Source organism: Lepidochelys kempii, chromosome 1, assembly GCF_965140265.1.
Source record: "Lepidochelys kempii isolate rLepKem1 chromosome 1, rLepKem1.hap2, whole genome shotgun sequence".
In the NCBI taxonomy this organism is placed as follows: Eukaryota; Metazoa; Chordata; order Testudines; family Cheloniidae; genus Lepidochelys; species Lepidochelys kempii.
Window position 1 is genome coordinate 158,799,881 of NC_133256.1, and position 22,536 is coordinate 158,822,416.

General features: G+C 39.7%; 1 protein-coding gene across 1 annotated transcript in view; it reads left to right on the forward strand.

Annotated features, from left to right (window-relative positions):
- Positions 1-22,536, forward strand: part of DSCAM (DS cell adhesion molecule) — a 632,908-nt gene that overhangs the window by 387,355 nt on the left and 223,017 nt on the right. The window contains exons 5-9 of the mRNA XM_073360366.1: positions 289-567; positions 2,337-2,612; positions 5,129-5,425; positions 6,256-6,531; positions 17,700-17,978. Coding sequence (XP_073216467.1) covers positions 289-567; positions 2,337-2,612; positions 5,129-5,425; positions 6,256-6,531; positions 17,700-17,978 — 1,407 coding nt within the window. The remainder of the gene's footprint in view (positions 1-288; positions 568-2,336; positions 2,613-5,128; positions 5,426-6,255; positions 6,532-17,699; positions 17,979-22,536) is intronic.

The following is a 22,536-nucleotide window of genomic DNA, read 5'->3' on the forward strand; positions in this document are numbered from 1 at the left end:
TCTGGCTCTTCTCTTTCCTGATGGGTAACGTGAAGAATGACTGCCACCTGGAAAAAATCCAGTGGGAGGGCTCCCAAGTAATCCTGCAATGTTTATTTAGTACATGCTGCTGGATGTAAGCCAGTACTGCTGAGATACCTCAATCTGGATGACTGGTCCACACTAGCAGTTTACAGTACATAAAATTCTGGGATAGCAACTGAAAAAAGGAGGATAAAGAGCAGCATATTGCTTCAAAAATGTAATCATCTTAATTAACTACACTGAAAACATCTATTTGCTTTCCAGACCCAGCAAACTCAGCACCATCTATTCTGGATGGGTTTGACCAACATAAAGCCATGGCAGGACAGCGGGTGGAGCTGCCTTGCAAAGCATCGGGGCACCCAGCACCAAAGTACCGTTGGCTGAAGGACAACGTTCCCTGGGAGCCAGATAGCAGGTTTCGGCAGACGGTCACAGGTCTGCTGATAGAGAACACACGTCCTTCAGACTCAGGCAACTACGTTTGTGAGGTGTGGAACAACTATGGTACTGCTGAGGTGATAGGGCATCTGCATGTAAAACGTAAGTCCAGGATTGAATGTGGCAAGTATAATTTCAAACTCATGATCGTGCTTGCTTTTGCAATGGCAGGAAAAGAAGGAAACCTAGAAGCTTCTTTTGTTATTGTTTTTGTTGCTATTACTTTTTTTGTTATTGGCAATGGTGGCTGCTTGAAGCTGCTCCAAGGTTTGCAATGTTATAAGCTGTCTCAGTGGAGATGGATTAGTGGACAGAATGCAGATGAGAGATCAGAAGTGCAAAATGAACACAGTTTATCACACGGTTATGTGATTTTTCACATAAAGGATATATTTTGCTTGGTAATCGAACTGGATGAATTGCAAAGAGTCTTCTGAATAAAAGTGTCAAGCTCTGGTCACTGGGATTCCTGCTATTCATTATTTTGAATATTCAGGTAATCCCTGAGTATTCATGAAAATGTATGCAAATCCTGACTGTCTCATGAATTTTATCATAGATGATTATTAGTCTGAAATGCTGTATTGTTTTGCTCTTTGTTATTCTTCTGTTGTTTAATTTTTTTGCTATAAAGGAGCAGAAACAATACCATCTGATTTAGATTTCCAACCACACAACATGAATAAGAAATCGTCAGAAGGAAAAGTGTGTGAACAATCCATTGTCTAAAAATTATTCAGCGAATAATTACAAATAACAAATACATCCAAAGAAACTCAGGATCATTTATCAATGATTCATAAATTAAAAAAGAGAGCTAAATTTGTAAAACATTCATAACAGATAGTTGAATCAGATCCACTTAATATTGTACAGGCTCATAACAGACCAGGAATATCTAGCAATCCTCAATAGGGAAATAATAATAACTTTTAAATGATCATATTATACAATATTCTTTAAAGCAGAATTAGGTTAACTAAGGAATTGTGTATGTCTGTATAAAATATAATATATAATTCTTTATTTAACTCATCTATTTTACAGAATATAGTCTAATATCTTATATCCATAGCTGTGTCTGTGTGTGTGAGAAAGAGAGAGAGACTGAGAGAGAAATGTAAAATAAATAATATTGATAGTGTTTCCAATATTAGTTACAATGCTGGTCATTAAACATGCTAAATAAACAATATCTCATCACATTTAATTCATAATAGATATCCACAGACGATAAAAGAGATGTATTATGTTTTAAATTATTTCTTGTTGATAGAGGTGGTATTGAACAAAAACCCTGGGGGAGAATCCCATCTGGATATAAATTCCATGGTGGTCTGTTATATATGTACTGGGCCCAATCAAAATGTAGGGTGGTTGGAATGGAGATCCAAATTCAGTAGTTTTAGTTGTTGGTATGTGTGTGGATAAAGACTCCCTTCCTTGTGTTTACTATTGTTACTTCAATACTGTGAATTTTCTTTCACACATAATATCAAACTTCAATAAAAATATATCATAATATTTTTAAATGGTGACACTGAGATTAAAGTCCCTTGGGCTATTTTACTGCTTTGTTTGCTTATCTCACAGTGAGTTCCACACAGGGGCACACTCGCATCCAGGCAGAGCCCCACTGATGGCAGTGGGACTCCAACTGGGTATAGAGGTCTGCCTGTGCAGAACTAATTGTGGGACTGTGGCCTTAAAAGGCCCTTGAAAGCAAACATGGCCGCCTATTCTCATTTCAGTGATGTGTGTTTGTGATTCAGTATTTTTTCTCAGTGAAAGGGCACCTGTTAGTCATATTTTTTAAAAAGATACATAATGTCTTCCTTCCCCCCCCCTCTCCTTTTGACTTAAATCTTCAGAGCCTCTGAAAGCCACAATCAGTCCACGGAAAGTTAAAAGCAGTGTTGGTAGTCAAGTGTCCTTGTCCTGCAGTGTGACTGGAACTGAAGACCAAGAACTCTCCTGGTACCGAAATGGTGAAATCATCAACCCTGGAAACAACGTGAGAATCGTGGGGATCAACCGTGAGAATCTCATTATGGATGGCATGGCCAAAAGTGATGGTGGAGCGTACCAGTGCTTTGTACGCAAGGACAAGATGTCTGCTCAAGACTATGTTCAGGTGGTGCTAGAAGGTTAGTCATTACCTGCTTTAGTAGTGTTACTGGCTACAGTGAAGTGTTATAGTATGTATATAGTACAGTATATATAATATGCTTGTGGTCTCCAATTATAAGGAGAGAGAAGACCCTGTGCCTGTAGGAAGGATGAAGCTAGCCACACACTTTGGGAGATATATGTACCTTTCCAGGCTCCAGAACAACAAATGAGAGGAAATGAAGGTCCAAGTGTCAAATAAATTGATTTGAAAAATATCCCTTCTACCGAAGCCCCACCAAATGCATTAATTTTCTGCTGCTATCCAAAATTCTGTATCTCCAGGACAAGAGAGAAGAGAGATCCCCACTGAGGATCAAACATTTCATTCCAAACACAGTTTTCAGGCTGGCTGTGAAATCAGTTGAAGGTCTGGAGATCATACTAAGTAACTGACACAATGTTCCACATAATAATCAAGTGAGGAAAGTAATCAATTTGTACAGAGCCAGTTCACTAATGAGGCTGTAGTGCAGTCATGGCATGGCCACTATTTTTAGTCTTTATAGAAAAAGAAGAGATTACCTGCCTGGACCTAGTTACCTCGGCAACCATCTCCTGTGACTAAGAAAGCCTAAAGAGCATATTGATAATCTATAATGATGTCGAGAGAGTGCAGGTTATCAGAGAGCGACAGCAGGAAAGATTTCAAAGACACTCAGGTCTTGCTGGGAAAATAATGTCTGCTTTCATCTCCAAAAAAGCCTGTCACTTGAATAAAAAAAGGGCAGAGGTGCATACTGAGCACACTCACTGATTTATTTGTCGTGTGTCAGTTTCCATTCAGGATAAAAAGCCAATAGCTTTTTTGTCTTGAGAGATGACAGTGCAAATGCATGGAAAAGGAAAGGAAGAGAGAGAGAGTCAGAGATGAAGAAAGACATTTTAAATACTCTGTCACACATCCAATAGGACAGGAACAAAGAGAGAGAGGGAGAGAAAAAATATATAAGAAACCCAACCTAATGTCCCTGCTGAAATATTTAGGTGTTTCAGTGTACTGGGAATGATAATTTTGATGCTCCTAGGTGATTGTACTGGGGAGAGAGAACGCTGCTGTACTTTTTTTTTTTTAAATCCTGCTCAGATTCAGCACATTTAGTGGGGATAGCAATTCAAGCTCCACACACATCATCAGATCTCCCTCAGTTTTCTGTGTGATCCTGTGTTGAGATTACTAGGTAAGGAGAGGCTATTTCTAATGGAATTATGCTGGTCTGAGCCTCCATGAAATGTGCTGAGTGCACTGCTTATTCTCTCACAACATTAGAGTTACTGATGCTTGTCACTGATGTCCTTCCCCATTACATCTTGTATGGAATTAAAATGAGTTATTCCCATAGGGCAAAGCCCACTGGGTGGGAAGAGAGGGGTTTTCAAGAGGCTTAAGCTATTCTCTATACTGTGATTAAACCACCCCCTTATAGTCTTTGCTGATGCTAATATTTTCTCAACTTTAAAATGAATTGGCTGGCCATGCTATGCATTAGATCCAGACAATGGCAAGCAGAATTGTTTTCTAAACCTCTGACTAGACTGCTTCCTACAGATTATGAGCTGAACCAGATGCATTCTTACCCCCGATTATATTTAAATCCATTCTAAACACCAGTCTTAAAGTATAATTTAAAAAAGAACAACAGAAAGAGTGTACTGCGTTGCAAGATCTGGGAAAGAACCTTCTAAATAATAATCGAGTGTCATTTTTCTTAAAACTATTATCCCTCTGGGCTATCCAGATAGAGAGTAATTTAATTCTACTCCATACTTCGAAAACCCCGTACCTTTTCTTTTCTAACTTGCACTTTGGAGACTTTGGTTAAATTGTGACATGGGTCAGAAGAAAATATATTTGGTGTCCTTTTCACCCTGGGAGATTTGTGTACAACACTAAGATACCTCCAAAATGGTCATCATCAGCATGAGTAGCAATTTGTATTTGGAAAAGGCTTATTTTAATACCGGTAAAAAAAAAAGATATTGTAGGACTGGACTGGACTGGACTGAACAGAGCTGTGTGGAATTAGCAGACACAAGTTATGCCTGGTTTTGGCCACTGTTATTCATCCTTAACTTTCAAAGGAACTGAAATGTGTACGAAGTATATCCCCAAACATCTTAGGCTTACACTATACTTCTTTGGCTTCTCAGTTGCCTATGGAGTCTAAGCCTTTTTCACAGGAACATGGGAATTGCTATATCAGAACAAACCAATGGTCCATCTAGTCCAGTTTCATCTCTCCAACAGTGGTCAGTACCTGAAGCTTCAGAGGAAGGTGCAAAAGAAACCCTGCAGTAATCCGTTATTAGATAACCTGTCCATAGGAAAAATCCTTCCTAAACTTCATTAATTAGAGGTTGGCTTATGTTGCTGAAGGATGAGGGTTAGCATCTCTTTCAGAACTCTTGGTTTATGAGCTGGGCTAAACAAAGGTAGGGAGAGCAGTTTTATTGTGCGTAAGTGTTGTTCACATGCTTTCCATTTCCTCTTCAGATGGAACTCCCAAAATCATTTCTGCCTTCAGTGAGAAAGTGGTGAGTCCAGGAGAGCCTGTCTCCCTTATGTGCAATGTGAAGGGGACTCCTCTGCCTACGATCACCTGGACACTAGATGAAGATCCCATAATCAAAGATGGTAATCATCGTATCAGCCAGATTATCACCTCTGAGGGCAACGTGGTCAGCTACCTGAATATCTCTAACACTCAAGTTCGAGATGGGGGAGTCTATCGCTGTACTGCCAACAACTCTGCTGGAGTCATCCTGTACCAGGCTCGAATAAACGTAAGAGGTGCTTGTCAAATCAGCTCCTCAAAAAAACACACATAACTCATTGTAGTGGAGAAGAAGATTGTTGCATGCACTGGTCTGAATCTTGGAATGCCAAAACTGACTTACTGTGGTTCTCCCATCTTCACACCTCCCTCAACCCCCTCTAGAAACTCCGTTGTATGGTTTAAGGTTGGAAGGCCCATTCCCTCTTTGGCTTGTGAAGTCAGCTTGTTATACAATCTCTTTCCCTAAACTTATGTTCCTCAAGCATGAGGGTTAGCGTCCTCACTAATATGTTTTCCTATTTTAGTTTTTGCATGCATGTGTTTCTTATTTTCCTCTCCTCTTTTAGTTGTCCTACATTCATTGTAATTACTCATGCACATGGTACATTAGCTTGAACCAGTAGTTCTACATGTCATAATACCCATCCTCATGATAATATATTTTATATACATCAGAATGAATGCTAACTTTGTCAGTGTTCTCATGTGTAACAGGATTCTAGCTTAGCATACGTTTTAGTATTTGACATTTAATTAAATCATTCCCTAGCCTTTAATTTGTAATGCAGTAAAGATTTTATCAGACAAGTATTCAATAATACAAACATATACCACAGCCCTAATTAGAATGTATGCTGTAGGGCGAGAGAAACTAGAGCACATAAAGATTAGGAAGACCGCTTAAGTGGTTCTTAAAAGCAAAAACTGTCAATGTTAAGAAGAAATGTCATGCAGGATACATTAATGGATGTTGTAAACATTTATATAATCAGCAAAAAATGAATATTTCCTCTAGCAAGTATGCCCTTAAATTATTTTCAAGAGTTTCTTTGTACTTTTCCAGGGCCAGCAAGCATCCGTCCAATGAAAAATATCACAGCAATAGCAGGACGGGACACCTATATACATTGCCGTGTGATTGGCTATCCATATTACTCAATTAAATGGTACAAGAACTCTGACCTGCTTCCTTTTAACCATCGCCAAGTAGCATTTGAAAACAATGGAACGTTGAAACTCTCAGATGTGCAGAAGGAAGTGGATGAGGGGGAATATACATGCAATGTTCTGGTTCAACCCCAGCTGTCTACAAGCCAGAGTGTTCATGTGACTGTAAAAGGTAATGTTTATACTGAAATATAAAGCTAAGCTAATGGCCAGATGGTATTTAATCAGTCCAAGAATCCACATATATAAAATTGTACCGGTGATTAGAAAATAAGCAATAGGACAGTTAATCTGCTTTTTTTTTTTAACAATTGTGTAGGCATGATATAAAGCCAATGGTCATCTACAGATATCATATTGTACCATACTTGCTGTCATTGAGTTGTGCCTTATTCTGTTGACGTCAGTGGCACGACTTGCATAGTAAGGTACTGCTCACCATATGTAAATCTGGGAGAATCTGGCCTTATATGATGAGGAGGACTCTAGTGCTTCTAAAAACTGAAGACTAAAGAGCATGAAATGTAACCCTTTGTTTTCTTCTGAGATGACTCAGAGGCTGAGGATGGCCGATCATTCACCTGAATGTTACGATCATTGAAGTTTCATTGGTCTTTGTCTCTTCTTGATGACTAAAGTCAGTTTTGCAACCTAGTTATTTTTCAGCTGTTAGCAAATGCAATGAGGTTTTGTTAGTTATGAATTGTGTCTATTTCTCCTTTTCTCCAGTAAGCAGTAAACAGATACAATAGCTAAATTAATTAAACTTGGTTTAAAAAAAAATGAATTGTTCTTTTTAGGGAGATGTTGATGTTTTAAAGAGAGAGCCATTTCTCTAAGTTCATTTTAACGTTACATGACTTGTAATTTGGAACAGGATGTTTGAAATCAATACAAAAGTTTCCATACATACAAGGATGTGGAAACTGATATGTAAACATTCAGAAGTAGATGATGATAATTTCCAAGCATTGCATCCAGACCATTCGCAAAGACATTAAAGATAAAAAGCACAAAAATGCTCATTATGCCTGATTGTTCAAAACTAGGTTGTACTGCGATGTGGTCTGGTCCCCCATCCAAGATGAACAAGTTCATTTCACATAAGCCTGCAGGAAGAACTGAAGTGCATTTTCCCCTTATGAATTTGTTCAAACGCTTTTCTACCCTTTTGCGTTTTTCTTTGATTAATATGTGTCAGGCCTTAGATAAGATACCAAGAATATAATAATATTCATTCTAGAATTATATTAATTGCTTAGTACTTGAAAGGGTGGAGGGATTAGGTTGTAACCAGTAGTACTGTGGACCCTTCAAGGAGTGACCCATCATGTTCTTTAGCCCAGAAGGGGCACTGTTCCACGTAATTTGTTATAAAAAGCTGCTAACACTGCAGCTTTTTATCATATGCTCTATCTTGTCTGTCACTGTAACAGTCTTGCAAAACTGCCGTTGGTGCATCTCTGTGAAAATGAATGTTAAGTTAGTGATTGTGCTGATATCATCTCTAATGTTCCCCTGGTTGAGAATGCCACCTTTTAATTATATCATTCTTCAAGTGCTTATGACAGCTAATATAATCAGATGTAAATGGGAGTGCTCTTGCTATAGTTGTAAAAAAAACCTTGGTGCCGTACCTATACAATTCAGATATCTAGACCAAAACACAACTGCCATTCTGCCATTCTTAATAGATAATAAGCTATTACCAGCAGGACAGTGGGGTGGGAGGAGGTATTGTTTCATATTCTCTGTGTATATATAAAACCTGCTGCAGTTTCCACGATATGCATCTGAGGAAGTGAGCTGTAGCTCACGAAAGCTTATGCTCTAATAAATTGGTTAGTCTCTAAGGTGCCACAAGTACTCCTTTTCTATATATATACTGTATAGTGTATAACCAATTTCAAACTTGACTCTGCCTCTCTGTGAAAGTCTCAAACGATTCAGAGGCCTTTAATTTATCTTGACGAGAGTGAGGTATTTTAAAAAAAAATACTAGCTAAATCCGTATCCTAACAAAATTATTTTTACAATAAATACAAGATTCCACAGATGGGCTTTATTCTGTTGTCTCATCAAATCTGAACAAATTTTAATTTAGTTGTTATATATTTTAGCTGTAGTCCAGCACTGCCGTAAATTAGCCTGGACAGCTAGACATTTTTTTGATGCAATAGTTAATAACTACATACAGATTTTATCCTGCATATTATATATAGTTTCTTGGAACATTAGGAGTTAACAACAGTCAGTATATGCCTATTGCCTGAAAATATAATGTAAACTATTATAATTTTAGTGTGCTATCTTTTCTTCTATAATTCAGACTGACACTGTTATGTCTGATACTGAAAAATACAAAATATGGGGCAGCTTCGATCGATGAATTCAAATATCTTGAAATAGTTTCATAGAGTTTAAAGCCTCAAAGTACCATTAGATCATCTAGTCTGACCCTCTGCATATCACAGGCCCTTATATTTCATTTGCACAGCCAACCTTAATTCTGGCATTTCCTAACTTCTGAGTGCTTGCCTTTGCCACCTTAATAATATTCCTTCAATATAGCTATTTGTGAATAATTTCCTGGCTTTTTAATAAAGCAAATTGCAAAAATAGAAATCTATCCTATGGCATCATATTGATCATAGGTGATCAACAGGGTTGTAACCTTTAGATCCACTGCGCAGACCTCTGTCTCTTGACCTAAAGGAGGGTTCTTCTGTTTGCACAGACTCTTCTGCTCATTCCTCCCAAGCTTGACCCATTCTGCTGTGCCCTGTCCAACCTGTCCTTGTTCCAGTCCTATCGTTTCCCCACCTGTGTCCTTCTTCCAGTTCCATTCTCTTCACCTTGCCAATCCCAGTCTCTGCTCCTCAGGCTTTTCAGTCCCAGTCTTCCCCTCTGAGCTCCCCATCCCAGTCTCCTTGTCCAACCATTTTCAGTTCTCCCTCACCCTCTGGGTACAGCTCTTGTTCCCTCTGCATTTGAATTGGGCAGCTTCCTCCTCCATATTGACTGGACCCAAAAGGGAGTATAAACCCTGCACTGGTGATGAAGGGTTTAAAGAGTTGCTGTGGGCAAAGTTAGCCCCATCCTTCTGGCTCTGTCAATCACGTCAAGGATGGAATAAAGGCTTAAAAACAAGAAGTTCCCAGCAGCTGCTGGGCAGCTGTGGGAAAGACATATGGCAACTCAACACCTCCCAGAGGAGACTCCTGGAAGCCTACATGGGAACTTCCCTCGGGAAGGCCATTTACCATCCCCTGCCCCATGTGCTTACAAGGAGACAGTGACCTAGTTATACCAGCAAGGTAAGATAGGTCCAGCAAGCCCCAAGGCAAGCTGATTAGTTGCTTGGTGCTGCTACTCTCTACTCCTTGAGGGATTAGAGAAGCTGAGAACAGACAAGAGAGAGAGTGAGAGCGCTACCCCAGCACAGCCAATAGTCCAGTGGCTAGGGCACTCATCTTGGATATGAGATACAGGGTCTTAAACCTGGGTTTTCTATATCCGAGGTGAGTGTGCTAACCACTGGGCTGACAGCATTAAGGGAAGCATGGACATCACTGTCTGAAAAACGTCATCCATCTCTATCCTTAACGCCATGTTAATGTGGGGTTTTTGTTTGTTTTGGTTTGAGTTCTTTGCATTTGCATTTCCCTTGTTAGGGGGAATTTTTCACTTCCCTTACTGAAAAAGAAGTCCAGGAGAGAGGACGATGCAGCACAATTTTAAAAGAATGCAGTTTTCAAAAGTGTTGTCACTGATTTCATAAAGCTTATTTATCTCCGTGATTTAGAGACCTTCCCCCTATCTTCTGCTGAAGTTACACTACATTACCTCCTGCAAACCTGATAGAACAATTATATCAGGGTGTTTTTTCTCTAATAACTGACTCTCACTCATTAAAATGAGGGTTATGGATGGTGCATGTGTATGATATATATATATATATATATATATATGTGCCTACATATGAATATTATATATATGTACTGTGACAGGGTCGGACCAGATGGCTATAGGAGATTAATAGAAGGCAGAAATATTAGCCCCAGGTTAAGTAGGTCCCTTTTCCCTGGGTAAGGTAACAGGGAAGGTTCCAGAACAATCACGAACCTTCTGGAGACAATTAAGACAGGCTGATTAGAACACCTGCAGCCAATCAAGAAGCTGCTAGAATCAATTAAGGCAGGCTAATCAGGGCACCTGGGTTTAAAAAAGGAGCTCACTTCAGTTTGTGGTGTGCGTGTGAGGAGCTGGGAGAAAGAGGCACTAGGAGCTGAGAGTGAGAACGTGGACTGTTGGAGGACTGAGGTGTACAAGCATTATCAGACACCAGGAGGAAGGTCCTATGGCGAGGATAAACAAGGTGTTGGGAGGAGGCCATGGGGAAGCAGCCCAGGGAGTTGTAGCTGTCGCACAGCTGTTCCAGGAGGCACTTTAGACAGCTGCATTCCACAGGGCCCTGGGCTGGAACCCAGAGTAGAAAACAGGCTCGGGTTCCCCCCACATCCTCCCAACTCCTGGTCAGACACAGGAGGAGTCAACCTGGACTGTGAATTCAGAAAAACGGCCATCTGAGGGCTGCTGTGAAGCTCCAAGGCGAGCAAATCCGCCAATAAGCGCAAGACCCACCAAGGTAGAGCAGGAACTTTGTCACAGTACACACATATATGTAAGATTATAAAATCAGGATTATGATAATGGAAAAGTGGATGTAAAACCAACTGCCTGGGTGTAATTCTAGAATTATGATAGCAGGGGAGTTGGTGTGAAACCAGTATGACTGTCAAAGTAGTCGCAGGAGTCAATTTGAGAGCCAGTGGTCCTTCTTTAAAATCATCCTGCCAGTAGTCCCCTCTCACTTACATCTGTGGCCCTTAGCTCAAGTCCTTTAGTTGATCTCAGCCTCTCACATATAACATGAGGAGAGAGGCAATCTCCAGTGTGGCTAAGGCCCAAACTGTGGAAATAGTTAACTCCCTGTGCAGACAAAGGCATAGTAAGACTTCACTGGTTGGAAGCTGATGTTACATACATTCAGGCTAGAACTAAGGTGCAAATGTTTAACAGTGAAGGTAATCACCCATTGGAGCAATTTACCAAAGGAACATATTGGATTCTGCATCAACTGAGATCTTCAAATCAAGATTGTTGTCTCTGTAAAGTATATAGTCCAGCTCAACAACAGTTCAAGGGTGAAAAACTGTAACTTGTGTTATGTGGGAGGTTAAACTAGGCATTCACAATGGTCCCTTCTGGCCTTAGAATCTATGTAAACCTTCTTGCATTTCCTAATTTATGAGTGCTTGATTTTGCAATACTTTTAATGTAGGGGTGGGTATTTTGGCAGAGGGGGTACTTTATATATATGTCATTGGCATAGAAGTGAAGAACGCACTATGATTCAGTATCCTGATAAATGAGTGTGTTTGTACAGCAATAGAATCACACAGATCAGCCTCTTCTTTTCTTTCCTTCTCTTTTTTTTATGCAGTTGCTTAGCAAAGGCTTTTAGAACATTGTTTCTCCCTTTTCAGGACAGGTTAGATTAACACTTAGCAATGAACCCAGGATATATGGAGACAGTAGCTCAGATCAATAAATGTTGTTAGCAGATGTAATGTTAGCAGATGTCTAGTCTGTTTGTCTGTTCACCCTTTTCAGTTTGGAATAAATATTTTGATGAATGATAATCCCTGCTGATAAGGTTCAATATGCTGCAGTAAGGGGCAGACAATTGAAAGTCTAATGCTCCAGAGACTAAGTTGGATTCTGTACCTGGTAACACACAGTTGATGAAACTGTTTAGGAGAAATCAGCTGTTGTTAAGGAAATTTACAAAGAGCTAGACTGTGTCTAGTCCTGGGTGTCTGCACAAGGCCCAGACACAGTCCTGATCCTTGCACTCTCAATGCATAAAAACCAAGTGAATCCAGTCCAAATGGAGGTGAGTAAGCACCCCAAAGGGGCAGAACAAGTTGACAAGGGACAGGCCATTATTTGTATCAGCCAAGGTATCTAGACCAGTTTGGGAAAGGGAGCTCACTCTGTACCCTGTGAAAGGGTGGGTCAGAAGCCATTCATGTAGATGTTTCTGTTTGCATGCTGCAGAAAACTCCACTAAGGAACAGGTTTCAGAGTAGCAGCCGTGTTAGTCTGTATTCGCAAAAGAAAAGGAGTACTTGTGGCACCTTAGAGACTAACCAATTTATTTGAGCATAAGCTTTCGTGAGCTACAGCTCACTTCATCGGATGCATTCAGTGGAAAATACAGTGGGGAGATTTATATACATAGAGAACATGAAACAAGGGGTGTTACCATACACACTGTAACCAGAGTGATCACTTAAGGTGAGCTATTACCAGCAGGAGAGCCGGGGGGCGGGGTGTGTGGAACCTTTTGTAGTGATAATCAAGGTGGGCCATTTCCAGCAGTTGACAAGAATGTCTGAGGAACAGTGTGTGTGTGGGAGGGGGGTGGATAAACATGGGGAAATAGTTTTACTTTGTGTAATGACCCATCCACTCCCAGTATCTATTCAAGCCTATGTTAATTGTATTCAGTTTGCAAATTAATTCCAGTTCAGCAGTCTCTCGTTCGAGTCTGTTTTTGAAGTTTTTTTTGTTGAAGTATTGTCACTTTTAGGTCTGTAATCGAGTGACGAGAGAGATTGAAGTGTTCTCCAACTGGTTTTTGAATGTTATAATTCTTGACATCTGATTTGTGTCCATTTATTCTTTTACGTAGAGACTGTCCAGTTTGGCCAATGTACATGGCAGAGGGGCATTGCTGGCACATGATGGCATATATCACATTGGTAGATGTGCAGGTGAATGAGTCTCTGATAGTGTGGCTGATGTGATTAGGCCCTATGATGGTGTCCCCTGAATAGATATGTGGACACAGTTGGCAACGGGCTTTGTTGCAAGGATAGGTTCCTGGGTTAGTGGTTCTGGTGTGTGGTGTGTGGTTGCTGGTGAGTATTTGCTTCAGGTTGGGGGGCTGTCTGTAAGCAAGGACTGGCCTGTCTCCCAAGATTTGTGAGAGTGATGGGTCGTCCTTCAGGATAGGTTGTAGATCCTTGATGATGCGTTGGAGAGGTTTTAGTTGGGGATTGAAGGTGATGGCTAGTGGCATTCTGTTATTTTCTTTGTTGGGCCTGTCCTGTAGTAGGTGACTTCTGGGTACTCTTCTGGCTCTGTCAATCTGTTTCTTCACTTCAGCAGGTGGGTATTGTAGTTGTAACATTCAAAAACCAGTTGGAGAACACTTCAATCTCTCTTGTCACTCGATTACAGACCTAAAAGTGACAATACTTCAACAAAAAAAACTTCAAAAACAGACTCGAACGAGAGACTGCTGAATTGGAATTAATTTGCAAACTGGATACAATTAACATAGGCTTGAATAGAGACTGGGAGTGGATGGGTCATTACACAAAGTAAAACTATTTCCCCATGTTTATCCGCCCCTTCCCCCCCTCCACACACACATACACTGTTCCTCAGACGTTCTTGTCAACTGCTGGAAATGGCCCACCTTGATTATCACTACAAAAGGTTCCACACACCCCGCCCCCCTGCTCTCCTGCTGGTAATAGCTCACCTTATGTGATCACTCTGGTTACAGTGTGTATGGTAACACCCCTTGTTTCATGTTCTCTATGTATATAAATCTCCCCACTGTATTTTCCACTGAATGCATCCGATGAAGTGAGCTGTAGCTCACGAAAGCTTATGCTCAAATAAATTGGTTAGTCTCTAAGGTGCCACAAGTCCTCCTTTTCTTTTCACTAAGGAACAGTGACATAAAGTGACAACAACCTCAGTTTCACTGCAGGGGGACCACAGGCGGTGAGGGTCGCAGTGTTCCGAGGGAAGATTGCAAAGACAGATTTGTTGGAGGATGTGCTCTTTCAGTGAATCCCCTCAGCAATTTCCTCCAAGGTTCCTATGGACCTTTGGCCAAGAAATTAAAGCTGCTTCTCTCCTAATGGAAGGCAGTGGTGCAAACTGAAGGTAATGAAAGGAATCTCTCACAGGTGCGCTTGCTGGGGCAAGGAGACCTAATTTGAACCTTTCTGTGCTAGCACTAGTGAGCCTGACCAATGATCCTCTTTTTAAATAAAAGAAGTGCTCTTAGCTTCAGCACTCCTAAGACATTACATTGCTTGGCAGAGAGCTGAAATTTGCACTGTTTTTCCCCAGCCTTACTCTTCACTGGATCTTTCCTTGTCCTACTCGATGCTTTCTTACTTACCATGGGAGTGGAAAAACAATCGACTGAGCATATGGGGAAAAGCCCACAGGCTCTGGAGACCTGTTTGCTCAAGTACAAGCTTTTGCCAAACAGGAAAAAATGTTTGTTATAGCAGTACATTTTAGCAACACAGTTTTTGAAGTATTTATTATAGTATACTTGTCTGTACATTTAACAGTACTATATGGCTCTGTGTTACACTCCAGTGTAACTGCAGTTATACCAGCATAAAACTGGAGTAATGCAGTGGTAAGGTGGGCCTTATATTTAAAAAAAATTAAATAGTTTCTTTAGTTGGGGATGGATGCAACCTTTGTACAAATTATATTTATTCAAACATGACATATCAGAAATATCTCTCTTATAGCCACTTTATTTTAGAAATATTGTGACATATTTTGCCTAATAAATTTTTGTTGTCTGTCATTGGGTTCTTGAGATGTGAAGTATATTTGTTTTCCAAGAATATACCTATTCAGGTTAGCTCATTGAAGCTGTCTTGAGCAACTCAAGCATACAAATGTAATATTCGATTAGCTGTTAGCAACAAGTTGGAGTTGTCACTGAAATATTGACATTGGTCAAAGCAATGATACTAATAACATATTGGTTTTAAAAAATAGTCCCTGCCAGGACACCAAACCGCTACAGGTTGCGTGCATGTTAAAGTTTATACAACAGGAGTAAACAATGGTCTGTCTCATTTATGCTCTAATAACGTGTTTGGAGAGACAATGTGCTGGTCTTCAAATGTCACAACTTTCTAAATTCCAGCTGGAAACTGCTACATAGTGGTGAAGTCAACCTACATATTATAATATAAGAGATTAGGAGTGGGGAGGCTAAATTCAATACCTTGCAAAAAGCTACTCAAAAAATTGAATGTTAATTTGATCCTTCAGAATCTCCAGAATTAGGGTGGGAATTTCATGAGACAAGTCTTTCTTGCAAGTTTCTGGAACTTTTCATTTGTACATAAGCCAAAAATTACCTCAGACTATACACCTGCTTCTGATCCCAGCAAGAACCTGGAAGTATAGATGTGTGAAAATTATTTTCAGATGTTACATAAAAACATTCCCTATTCAGTCTGAACTGCTTTGCTGATGTCTAGTACAGCGTATCTAATACTTTCAGGCTTTAATGCGATCTCTAACAAATGTTTGCTAGATTTGGAAGCCATGACAAATAATGTCAAGTGACTTCCTACATGGGAGCCTGTACTCCTAAATTAGCACCTTTACTTCAAGCTATACTACTCTCAGAGTCCTCTGAAATGACATTTTTGAAGGGGGAAAGCCAATACTTTGTTCCTCTTTGTCTCCATTTTCACGACTATGGAAATGTCAACCTCAAAACTACAAATTGAAGAAAGAACAAGTCAAAGAACCCTAACCCACACTCTAGTGTATAGCTATTTTTGTCATCAGTGTGAATGGGAATTGGGACTGTTCCAATGTCCAACATCTGAAATTAATTTATTGGATCAGTATGGACTGTCACTGCTACCTGCAAGAATGTTTCTGCTGTCAACAGCAGCGGGGCTTCCAAATTCAAATTATTTTTTCTTCGGTCTCTTGACATCTATCCCATGATTCTGTTATAAGAGCTTGTGCAAATGGGTGAAGTTAATATCAGAACTTCACATATTTATTATTTCTCTGATTAATTTGTAGACACAAATCATAGTCTTTGACATATTAAACCCAAAGTGCTTCATTTTTCCATCAGATACAAGGCCCATGCACAATGTTTAATTCCAGTTAAGCCTTCTTAATAAATACATGATGTGTTGAACTAGGCCTCTTAATAGGACTTGCATACGACTGAAGTGGTGCACAGAACTTTTGCTGCCCTTGTGCATAGAAATTAATTTCACCCTAAGGTTCTGATCTTGCAAATACCTATGAATGTGCTTAACTTTAAGCCTCTGAGTAGTCCCATTTGAAGACAGTAGGGAATATTACGTAACTGGTAAGTAACTGTTTGCAGAGTTGTCTAGTGGTTAGAACACTAAGTTCTATTCCAGACTTATTCTGTGATGTCAGAAAGTTACTGAGGCCTAAATCCTCAAAGGTATTTGGGCATTTAACTCTCACTAAAATCAATTGGTGGTAGGTGCCTAAATACCTCTTGAGGATCTCGGCCTAAGACCTGATTCTGCAAGGTGCTGAATCTTTCCAGAGCATACTGAGCACCCTTGATTTCCTTTGATTTCCATGAGAGTCTAGGATGCTCAGAACTAGATCTGGGCAGGAATTTTTCAACAAAACATTTTTTCATCGGAACTAAAACTTTTCACAGAAAGATATCGATTTTGATCAAACTTTAGTGGCGAAGGTTTCTCAAGTCAGGGACAGAACTGAGAGAGAGGGAGACACACCCATCCACCACAGAATAGCCAACAGTCCAGGGGCTAGAACATTCATCTGGGATGTCAGACCCCGCAAGTTTAAGTTTCTGCTCTTAATCAGAGCAGAAACTTGAACCTGGGTCTCCCCCACCTCCCAGGGGAGTGCTCTAACTCCTGGCTATTGGCTATTCTGGGGTGGGTTTCTCTCTTGCTCTGATTTTTCACACAAAAAATTAAAAGGTCTCAATTTTTGTCCCAATGCAGACCACCATCAAATGCTGAAACCTCAACATTTTTTGCAAAATGGATTTTTTGTTTTCTGGGCAGCCTTACTGAGAATGTTTCAGGAAACACAACTTGCTGGATCAGGATGTAATCGTCTGATTTTAAGAGGTGCTGAGCACTCACAGGTGTCATTGACTTCAGTAGGAATTGTGGGTGATCAATATCTCTGAAGGTCTCATCACTTATCCATCTGTTAGATGGGGAAAATAATGCCTACATCACAGAGATGCTGTAAAGCTTATTTAATTAATGTAAATCATATTGAGATCCTTGCATAAAAACTGCTATGTAGTTACTATTTTTTATTTCTATTACATATGCGACATACCGGCTGGCAGGTTGAAGATAGTTTTCTTTTCAACAATTATCAGTATTTTCCATAATTATACTATACTTGCAACAACTCTTTTCTTTTAATTTCTCATTTCAGTTCCACCTTTCATCCAGCCTTTTGAGTTTCCAAGGTTCTCCATTGGACAGCGAGTCTTCGTTCCATGTGTTGTGGTCTCAGGGGATTTGCCAATCACAATCACCTGGCAGAAGGATGGCAGGCCAATCCCAGCCAGTCTTGGAGTAACCATTGACAACATTGACTTCACCAGCTCCTTAAGGATTTTTAATCTTTCACTGATGCACAATGGGAATTATACCTGTATAGCTAGAAATGACGCTGCAGCTGTGGAGCGCCAAAGCCAATTAATTGTGAGAGGTAAGATATGTAATTAGTCTGAAGGGTACCAATTAAACAGAAGTCAACAATATTTCCAAATGATCACTGTTTGATGGAGGTAGAAAATCGTGGAATATGTGGTAATCCCTTCTCTCATCTTAAAGAACACAGAACAATAAAGCAGAAAAACAAACATAACTTTTTCTTTCTGAAAGTATTGAGCCTTGAGCCTAATCGGCAACCAAGGAATGCATTAGGGCACAGATGGGTGCCACAGGATTTAATTTATGGAAAATATTTTGAAGCACCAACCCACTCATCCTTTGGGAACAAAGCATTTAAACTGCTATTAGATTAGTTTCCCTTTATTGGTGTTCTCGTCTGATTCTCCATATTTTTAATTTAGAAGAACAGTATCTCCTACAAATCATGCTAATAAACTGGAGAACATGAAAATTTCTAGGAACTGCCTTTAGCAGGAGAATGATTTTTTCCTCCTGCTTATCAGTTTTTAAAATATTATTGTAATTAGCTAGATATTGTCCTTCTGTGTCTTTGCACCTGCTCTAAACGTATAATCTCTGGAATATGAATATAGGATCCCAAAAGTTAGAGATGGAAAAAACCTGTTAGAAGAGATACTCTGGAATTCCTTTTTCCTGTGAAAAAATTCAGGAAAATAATTTTGTTTTTGTAAAAGATTTTCTGCAACATTTTTTGGGTTTCCATTTAAAAGAGAGAGAGGGTGAGAGAGAGAGAGAGATGTGTTTTCAGTTTCAGCACCAAATTGCGCCCCCCAATAATTTTTTTTTATTGTAAGGCAAAATGTTTAGTTTCGTTGACATTTTGTCTGATCAGACAAAATTTGTCAGGTTTTGATTTTTTAATTATAAGCGTGAAAAATATAGTTAAAAGTAGATATTTCCAACTGAAATTTCTCCTTTTGATGAAAAAGCCATTTCATAAAAAAAGCTATTGATGAAAAGTCATTGAAAAAAATTGAAACAAAAAATTTCAACCAGCTTTACATATTATATTTAACCCATTTTCTTGGGGCCCAGTACTAGATTATTCCCTTTGTCATATTCTCAAGTTTATTATCCTATTATAGTATTATTACAACTATTTTTGTTATTGTGTTATAGTAGTACCCAAAGACCTCAGTCAGAACTGGGGCCCCATTGTGTGAGGTGCTGTACAAAGACACAGTACCTACCCTGAAGAGTTTACTGTCCATGAAGACAAAAACAGACAAAGACTGGGGGAACAGGGATACAATTTACAAGCAGGGGCCCCATTTCAAGAAAGCCCTTAAGAAGGTGCTTAAGTTCCTCTTTATTCAAGACAGCCCTTAAGTGCTTAACTGTTTAACTTGAAGTCATGTTTCTATTTCATTTGGGGTTTAAGTATGTGCATAATGTGAAGCATGTGCTAAAGTATTAACCTGAACAAGGCTGCCTTCCTGAATCAAGACCAGAACAGGGTGTGTGCGCGCGTGTGTGTTAGTTTTCATCCCAACCATCATTTGTAATTGTGAAAGTAGAATGTCCCCACCCCCTTCTTTCCTTTCCCAAGCAATGGAACCTCAACACCCTATTCTTTTTTCCCCCTCACAATCTCCGGGATGGGCATCACCTCTATGCAAAGAAATCATAATGAGTTCTAATAATCTCACCAAGCCACTGGGCCTGTGAAAGCTGTTCTGTTCTACCTGTCCCCTGCTTGTGTTACTACCTCTGCTGCTGTCCTTCTATTGCCCATACTTGTCTCCTGTCCAGGTGGGTCCCCACTGGCCTGTTCCCTCTCCCCTCCCCATGCCAGTATTGCTATTGACTCTCTCTTGTTTCCCCTTGTCACCTGTTCCTAAGGAGGAGGGCTTGGCTGGCTTTCTCTCGCTTCCTGTGTTTATGTTACCTCTGTTGGGTGCACTTCTACCCTCCCCTGGGTCATCTTGCCCTCCTAGGGAGAGGTTCGAGCTAACTTACTCCCTGCCACTGCTATGTCGCTACTACTACTACCCATCATCGGCTCGTCTTCATGAGGGGCTTGGCTGGCCTCATTGGTCCTCTCTGCTGAAGATGCTACCTCTTGCTGTGCCTGGGTCCTTGATTTTCCTTTTCCTAGAGGAAGTCCTTACAGACCAACCTCTGGAGATGACTGGGGGTAGCTGCTGTCCTACGTATCCCTGGGGGCTGAGGAAAGCCTCCTGGTGTCCTGATGCTTCAAAGTTCTGAGGGGGCAGGGGGGTGGAGTGGCTGGTATGTCTTCCCCCCTTTACCCATGCTGCTACAACCACTGACACTCTGCTGGGGTCTCCTTTAGTCTCCTCTCGTTTATCCTCTCCTCCTATCAACTTAAATGATAATGACTCAATCAGTTTCCCTTTGGACACTATTCCATATCTAGGGTGATATATTTCTGTTGGGAAAAGTTTTCTAATACTGAGCCTAAATTTTCCACTAGGTGCTGGACTGACCCCCTCCTCCTCATTGTGCCACCCCCAACACCCCATTTAAATTCACATAGGTCAGTAGACAGCTAGTATCAGAGGGTCACTGTTGGTCACTACTAATCTGGACTTAACCTGACCTAGACACCCTGAGGTAAAAGACTGGCTATCCCACTATCTGTTCTCTGAGACTATCAATCTGTCATCATTTATCTTCCTATTATGAGTATCATACTACAAAAGTGTTATATTTTTCTAAATAAGCAAAGCAGTTTTCCCCTATATAATGGCAGAATAAATGGTACTTAAGCTGTTCCCGTTTCTAATCCATATTGTGCAACAGCTTCTGAACAATATGCTCTGGACTTAAACACTGGTCTTACCAACTGGCAGGGGATGGGTTCTTGGAAAAGTCTCATTTATGTGAAGTGTGTGTTTCTTTTATACAAGAGTAGAGAGAAATCATGTGTGCTGGTGTGGAAAAGTCAAGAGAAATATGACTGTTCATCATAAATATTTATTCTCCCTTATTGCTCTATACACTGATGTTATTTATTTTAAAAGTTGAATTTAAATGTTTTTTTATAAAAAAGATAATTACATTTAAAAATATCTGGGAATCTAGATAATTTAACAGCACATGGGTAGACTTAAAATAGCATCTAAATACACTGCAATTCAAAATTGAATTGAAGAGCATTTTATCTGCCAACAGTTGATTTCAGGAGTCTGTATTTCTCCTGCAGTGGCTGTTGACAACATCATTAATACCTACAGTACTGTAAAGCAGAATAGGAAACTGTTTATTACCAGTGAGGTTATGAACTTTTGAAGGGTTCATACGGTGACTCATAAATTGGAGAGAAAATAATCTTTATTCTGTCAAACCATATTTATCTGTAATTTTTAAACATGCATATCTTTGTTAATTTTGGGGGGCTGTCAAATAAGTCTTGTGTGTTTTAAGTGTTTTAATTTGCCTTTAGACTCTGCCATTTTGCAGGCAATAAAAATGGTGGAAAACATTATTTTCTTTGAATTGCTTGCACCTTAGGTGAGATACTTTGCCATGCTCCAGCCCTGTTGTGCTACATAAAAGTGCCAGAGAGATCCCAGTGCTGTCTGAGTTATACTGGAGGCCTCTCCTATCGACCTTTGTTTTAAAAATAAACTCACCTACTTGAAGGGAAATCCATCCACCCTCTTCTTTCAAAGATGGCTGGTAATCAAGCCAAATGAATGAAAATGTGGCTCACTTTTATAAATTCATGCTATGCTGGCTCCTGTCAGTTTTTACAGAAAAGTTCTATAGATTGTACTAGGGATTAAATCAATAGGGCTATGTAAAAATTACTCTAAAATCTATATTAATCATTATTATTATTATTTTGATTATTTTATTTCCTGGTAGCACCCTCAATATGCTACACACTATACAAACACAAAAGAAAGAAAATGACTCCTGCTGAGAAAAGCTTTCACAGAATTTCAGAGAACTGTGTCCTTCCTATAGAATTTTTAAACCATCTTACAGAACTAAATTCAGCATTTTCTCTCTTCAATAGGCTGGTTAAAAATTCTACAGAATGGTTTTGATTAATAATTCCTCTGGGGCTTTTCTAATACAGGAGTAAAGTAACTGTGAAATAAAAAGGTAGTCAAAAGTGTTTTAATTGGTGAGAAAAATCCTCATAAATATATTATGAATTCACAAATTCTAAAATACTACTAGAACAGAGATTTCAAAGAAAGCAATGTGTGCATAAATCATGATTTTAACATCCTTTTGTGTGAACACATCATGTGTTTAAATTCAGATAAGGTCTTTAAATACCTAATATCCCCCCATAATGCATTTAATGGAAATATGCTTTCATTTTGTCCTTGCTTGATCTATCTTATATTGACAGATAGTTAAGCAGCCAATGAGGAGTTCCAGAGCCTTGAATGTTCCATAAAGGAAGAAAAGAAAAGGAGGACTTGTGGCACCTTGGAGACTAACAAATTTATTTGAGCATAAGCTTTCGTGAGCTACAGCTCACTTCATCTGATGCATCCAGTCGTTGAAGTGTTCTCCTGTCGGTTTTTGAATGTTATGATTCCTGATGTCAGATTTGTGTCCATTTATTCTTTTGCGTAGAGACTGTC